Genomic DNA, 6,969 nt, shown 5'->3' with positions numbered 1-6,969 from the left:
CAGGTGTGAGCCACCATGCCTGGCCCTGTTTTTTTTGAGACAGTCTTACTCTGTCACTCAGGCTGGAGTGCAGTGGCACAATCATGGCTCACTACAGCCTCAACCTCCTGGGCTCAGGTGATCCTCCTGCCTCAGCCTCCTGGGTAGCTGGGACCACAGGCATGCATGCGCCACCCCGCCTGGCTAATTCTTGTATTTTCTGTAGCAACAGGGCTTCACCATGTTGCCTAAGCTGGTCTCAACTCCTGGGCTCAAGTGATCTGCCCACCTCGGTCTCTCAAAGTGCTGGGATTACAGGCATGAGCCACTGCGCCCAGCCTTTTCTTCATTCTTGTGGGTATTCCTGTTTATCTGTTTCCCTGAATAAAGTCAATTATCAATATTTCCTAGGTGTCACATTCTTGTTCCTTTTTTTTTTTTTGACTATCATGGTTTACTAGAAATAGAAACAGCAGCAAAAATATTTAGTTCTTATATAAACAAATATAGTCATCTCATCTGTGCTTTCAAAGTTAAATTTATTATGCACAATAACAGGTACCACAGAGACAGGGAAGGGTTAGAAGTGGCATCATCTACACAGAGGGAACATAAAGGCTGTGCCGCGGTGTACCCCCTAACAGTGCCATCGCTCCACCTTTCTTTGTCAGCCTAAAGTAGTGTGAGGTGTATTCATCTGCAAGAAACAAGGTGGGAGCTAGATGGACCAACGGAGCAGGGAGGCCAAGGTCATTTCCAGTTATCCCTACTGGTGTTCAGTACAGCCCTCTCCTTTCTGAGATCCAAGAACAGGAGGTATGCTTCCACAACAGAGATTTTTTATTTTAATGGCAGCACTCTTGGAACTGCACATTTATGGACCAACCAAAGCCATCTCCAAGTCTAGAAAGGATACATACTACATGCAGCTAAATTTTCAACAAGGCACCTTTCCTCAAACTTCTCTGCCATTCATTAAACATAGATTGTAAACTGCTAGCCTGTAGACCAAATTCAACCTGCAAGTATTACGTGCTTGGCTGCCTAAGCATCTTTAAAAATTCTACTTAGTTGGCAATACACTGGGAGGTTTCACATAAGTATCCAGGTTTATAGCTTCTCTGAAGAAATAAATGAGAAAATCCATTCCCACGTGGCAAGAACAAGCTGGAGCTAACAACTGTTAGACAGTGTGCCGCTCCCGTGACTACCTCACACCCAGCCAGCCTCATGTATGCATGTTACCTGCCTGCCATTCACACCTGCTCTCCTTGCTTAGCAAATGTCCCACCTCAACCTCTCACTCAGCACCCTTTCACAGGTTCCATAATCTGAGTGCAGTAGGGCACCCACGCTATAGCTGGACAATTCCTGGATGCCATGATATTTGTTAACCGTTACGTTCTTTCCAACCATGGGAACCTTCCGGAGAGCTCCAGTGCTTCACTGTTGGATAAAACCGTTTCTGACCCTAGAGTCTGTCATTTAGTTTTCCTTTCCAGTCACTGCCCCAATTTGCCTCGCCCTGGGCTCTGTTTCATATTGGCAATGAGAGCCTGTGGCAGGGAGGCTTTCCACAGTGTAGCTAAACTATCAGTGAATAGGCTTTGTTCTCCATTAAAAGCCCTCCTTATCCCACCTGGCTCTTCTGGAGTCTGTTCCAAGTGAGAAGTTAGGAGAGTCCCGTAAACAAAGAACAGATCAGGGGCCAATATGTGCTCCCAGATGCCAGGGTGCTCCCACGGTCTTCACTGTGCTCCCAGATGCCGGGGTGCTCCCATGGTCTTCACCGTGCTTCGTTGTTCTTACTTTGATCCTGATTTGGCATCTCTAAACCCAGGCGGCGTAGGGAACGTACAAAGAAGTGAGGAAGTTTGCAGACCAAGTTAAGTTCCTCCTTCCTGGACCCCAGGGCAGGCAGGATCAGCTGCCGGGCGTGCAGGTGAAGGGGGATGTAGCGGGCCTTCGACTGTTCCAGCCCCAACTTCTTCAGGATGCCCACAGACAGCTTCTACACAAAGAAAGGACAGATCCTTGAGAGCAAGGCCAACAGGCCACCCTTGACGAACACGCAAGTCAGGAGACTTACACTTACAGAGAACTAACACCAAGCCCCTGGAAGGCACAGTAATGGAGAGCCTGCTTCAGGGGCATGTCTAAGAAAGGCTCAGAACCTAGGTAAGGGAAAAATGACCACAGCAAAGATGTTCGTTTTAGCCAGTGCTTTTTGGCCTACCAGGAGAATGGGCTGTGGTTAAGGATGAAAAGCCTTTCCCGATGGTTCTTTTTCGAGATGAAGTTTCGCCCTGGTTGCCCAGGCTGGAGTATAATGGCAGGATCTCGGCTCACAGCAACCTCTGCCTCCCAGGTTCAAGTGATTCTCCTGCCTCAGCCTCCCCAGTAGCTGGGATTACAGGCATGCGTCACCACCACGCCCGGCTAACTTTTTCTATTTTTAGTAGAGACAGGATTTCTCCATGTTCGTCAGGCTGGTCTCGAAAGCCCAACCTCAGGTAATCCACCCACCTTGGCCTCCGAAAGTGCCGGGATTTCAGGTGTGAGCCACCGCACCAGGCCCTGCATGGTTCTTTAGCAGTAGCAGGAAAGGCTGCTCTCAGCCTTCAGAAACACTACTCCCCTTGCCCACAGCCTCCCAACAAAATCAGACTAAAGAAATGAAACAGTAAGGTTTTCACTAACAAACCTGCAGTTCCAAGACAGTCACTGACTGCTTCTGAATTTCTCTAAAAGCAAGATAAAGAGCTTGGTACCATGTCTGAAGACAATCAATAGGTTTTGTTGTAACTCATTTCAGAGTTTTAAGAAAAGGAAGGCCTAAGTTCTCTCCCATATCTGTTGCATATTGTGTCAAATTAGTATTACCTGAGGGGCCAGCCTGTTCCAGTCTGAGTACTTGTGATCCCCAAGGACTGGACAATCCAATCCAAATGACAAGTGAACTCGAAGCTGATGTTTTACTCCTTAAAAGAGAGAGGGAAAGACAACTTGTGAGGAGCTACAGAAACAATACCAGTATTGGCAACTGCTTCAAATCATATTAAATCGAAGTGCAGTAAATTGGCCAAGCCCCAACTATAATAAAGTATAAAGAATAATATAACAAACTATAAGCTACGTAGTACCACACAGCTTAGGAAGTAAACATTGTAAATACTCTAAGTACCCCTCCCTATCACAATTCCCCCTTTCCACCATAGATAACCATTATCATGAACCTGGTGTCTATCATTACCCCAACTTTTTAGTAATTTTACTACATAATGACAAGTAGTATCGATTTGCATATTATTTTAATTGTAGCAAAATATACATAAAATTTCCTGTTTTAACCACTGGCATTATAGTAAATGCTAAGTCAGTGGCATTAGGTGTATTCACACTGTTTTTGCAATTCACCACCGTCCATCTCTAGAACTTTCTCATCTTCCCAAGCTGAAACTCTAGACTCATTAAACAATTCCCCATTCATCTTCCCTCCTTTATCCTACCCTAAGATTTTGGTAACCACCATCTACTTTCTGTTTCAATACACCTGACTCTTCTATGTACCTCACATGAGTGGAGTCACATAGCATTTGCCCTTTTGTGCCTGGCTTATTTCACTTAGCATAATGTTTTCAAGGTGCTTCCACGTTGTTGCGTATGTCAGAATTTCCCTTTTTTTAGTTCTTTTAAAGCTGAAAATAATATTCTACTGTATGTATATGCAACATTTTGTTTCTCCATTCACCCACCAATGGTCAGTGGGATTATCTTCACCTTTTGGTACTGTGAATAATGCTGCTATGAGTATGTGTGCAAATATGTGATTATTTTGGGTGTATATACCCAGAAGTGGAACTGCTGGATCTTCTGGTAATTCTATGCAGAATCATTTTGAGGAACCACTTTGCACAGTTTTAAATAGAGGTATTCAAACTGTTTGTATTCTTTTGTGAGCCACAACCACCCCTATGGGAGCCCCCCAGCCTCAGATTAGCACCAGAAGCACATTCTCGCACAAGTCAGCCACAATACTAGCTGCTCAGAACAAGGCCCTGGACAAAACCTGGTGGCACAGGGTTTTGTGATCGCACTGTGGAAAAGTGACACCCTCACCAGTGATGGGATGGAGCTCCATGAGGGCGGAGGAGAGAGTGCTGCTGAGCACCTGGTACTGAGTTACAGCAACTTGTGCGTTCCGGCTGCTCCGCATTTTCACCATTTTCCCATCTTCCATGCGGTAGCTCGGAGACAATGTCATCTGAAGCCAAAGAAATCAAGATATGATTCCCAAGGAAGAGCGCCAACCCCCATGCCTCAGAAAGGCTGCTTGCTCACCTTGTGGTGTTGCTGCTGGCCTTGGGCCTCCTTCTCCACAATGGGGATGTCCACGACTCCTGCTGAGGGCATGGGGACGCGCACAGTGATGGCCCTGGGGGTGACACAGATCACTGCTTTAGCCAACCAAGCCAGAAAGGAGTTCCCAGATTTGCCTGCTTGGAGGATTTCACGTTGGACCTTCTGCACTAATGTGTGATTTCTTATGGTCGAAGGGGCCAGCAAGATTCTCTTGGTGTAATGCTTGACCTGAGAGCTGATATATTTTACAAGCTTATCTTTTTTACTACTAAAGTCATACATGCTAACTAAAGAATATTTGGGGGAAAAAAAACCACAATAACATGGTCTTTCTAGCCTTTAAAAATGGATATGTACAGTTAAAATTATGATAACATGGTTTTATATTCTGTTTTTCTTTTTCAAATGATAAAAGGTTGTAGAGTCTGACTGCATGTTAAATGAACAAATGAATAATTGGATAAATGAACCTAATAAAAAATTCAGAGAATGTTCCTGGCTTATTTGTCACACAGGTAAAACAGGAGGAAACGGTACCCAAAGAAGTTATAGGGGCCGGGTGCAGTGGCTCTCATCTGTAAACCCAGTACTTTGGAAGGCCGAGGCAGGTGGATCACTTGAGGTCAGGAGTTAGAGATCAGCCTGGCCAACATAGTGAAACCCCAGCTCTACTAAAAATACAAAAAAAAAAAAAATTAGCCAGGTGTGATGGTTTATGCCTATAATCCCAGCTACTTAGAAGGCTGAGGCACAAGAATTGCTTTAACCCAGGAGGTGGAGGTTACAGTGAGCCAAGATCATGCCACTGCACTCCAACCCTGGGGACTGGGGCAAGAAAGTCATAGGAACCACAACCACAACTCAGTGACTCATTCCAAATCACTTGTGTTGGTGTTCTCCCTCTTGTGATCTCACAGACAAGTAGAAGCCTGTTTAATCTGTCTGTAAATTTATGCCTCTTTCAGGTCAATGATGGAAGAGTCCATCTGGGTACCTGGTAGCCTGTTGTATAATCACTAACCAAGGGGTCACAATCCCACTGAGACACACCGTTTCACAATGTAGACACTCCACTTCAGGTTGGTGGAAGTCTGAGCTACTGTCTGGTACATTTTATCGTATTTTACAGATTTCATAGATCCTCTGTGATAAGACTACCCTTCCTAACAATATGACACTACAATTCAAGAATGCTCAATCAGTAAATATTCACTGAATGGGTGAAGCACTGATTTGGGTAGGTATTAGCTCTATATAGAGAAACAGGACAAAAGTCCCCGCTCTCCAGGAACTCAGAGTTTAGTAAGAAGATTCAAACAAATAAGCCAGACTTGGTGGCAGGAACGTGCAGGCCCAGCTACTTGGGAGACTAAGGCAGGAGGACTGCTTGAGGCCAGAAATTTGAGGCTGCAGTGGGCTATGATCACACTTGTGAATGGCCACCGCACTCCAGCCTGGGCCGTATAACAAGATGCCGTCTCAAAAAAAAAAAAAGAAAAAAAATTCAAACAAATGACTATAATAATTAAGTTAGCAAATGTTAATCAGTTGCCTACTATGTTCTAATTCCACTAATTCCAACTTCTACTTCCTGTATCCAGTATTTACGACGGTCATTAACTGGGCTGCAGCCCACCTTTCCAGCGTCATCTCCCACCATCGTCCACTCCAAACAGCATGCAAGTCTTCTGCCTTTGTGCATGCCACTCCATGATGTAGAACATATTTCCACCTTCCCTATCAAATCCTATTCATTCAGTAAGACCCAGTTGATCGATTTCAATTCCTCCATGAACCTGATACTGAGAGTGGTTACCAATTTTGAACCTTGATGTACAATTTTCACAAATAACATAACATGTATTTTGTAGTCTTAATATTTTGATTGCTTGACTAGATATCATAATACTCTTTTATTTTTTCAACTTTACTATGAACTACGTACTGTGTTAAATATTTCACGTAAATCAATCTCATTTAACTATGTCATAAATCCTATTATTTCCATTTTTCATATGAAGAAAACAAAGCTTACGGAAGTTTAATAACTTGCCCAAGGCTCCATAGTTGGTAAATGACACTGCTGAGATTGAACACAAATCTTTCTGAGGTCTTAGCTGCTGTCCTAAATTTCTCCATTCTCCATAATCTCTCATTATAGTTGTTCTTAAATCTGATTGTACATCAAATTTTAAAAGACAGGTGCCAATCCCTACAACCACCAGACTTATGAACGAGAACCTCTGTAGGTAGGTCTCAAGCATAGAGACTTTTAAAAGGCTCTTCAGATCACAAAGTATCTGCAAAATCTGTAATATAAAAAAGGACTAACATTCAAAATATAAATGACTACTTACAAATCAAATAGAAAATAATAACCCAGGCCAGGCATGGTGGCTCATGCCTATAATCCTAGCACTTTGGGAGGCTGAGGTGGGCAGATCACTTTAGGTCAGGGGTTCAAAACCAGCCTGGCCAATAAAGATACAAAAATTGGCTTGGCATGGTGGCATGCACCTGTAATCCCAACTAATCAGGAGGCTGAAACATGAGAATTATTTGAACCCAGGAGGAGGTTGCAGTAAGCTGAGATTGTGCCACTGCCCACCAGCCTGGGTGACAGAGTGA

At 44.0% G+C, this 6,969-nt stretch overlaps 1 protein-coding gene across 1 annotated transcript in view; it reads right to left on the bottom strand.

Moving 5' to 3' along the window:
* Nucleotides 1-499: 499 nt before the first annotated feature.
* RPUSD4 (RNA pseudouridine synthase D4) overlaps nt 500-6,969 on the bottom strand; it is a 10,233-nt gene continuing 3,763 nt past the window's right edge. The window contains exons 4-7 of the mRNA XM_017527678.2: nt 4,321-4,414; nt 4,099-4,243; nt 2,863-2,960; nt 500-1,990 (exon numbers count right to left, since the gene is read on the bottom strand). Of these exons, the coding sequence (XP_017383167.1) occupies nt 1,766-1,990; nt 2,863-2,960; nt 4,099-4,243; nt 4,321-4,414 (562 nt within the window). The 3' untranslated portion in view covers nt 500-1,765. The remainder of the gene's footprint in view (nt 1,991-2,862; nt 2,961-4,098; nt 4,244-4,320; nt 4,415-6,969) is intronic.

Source organism: Cebus imitator, unplaced genomic scaffold, assembly GCF_001604975.1.
Source record: "Cebus imitator isolate Cc_AM_T3 unplaced genomic scaffold, Cebus_imitator-1.0 Scaffold0, whole genome shotgun sequence".
Classification (NCBI taxonomy): Eukaryota; Metazoa; Chordata; class Mammalia; order Primates; family Cebidae; genus Cebus; species Cebus imitator.
The sequence above is the reverse complement of the archived record's forward strand: the minus strand, read 5'-3'. Positions and strand labels throughout refer to the sequence as shown.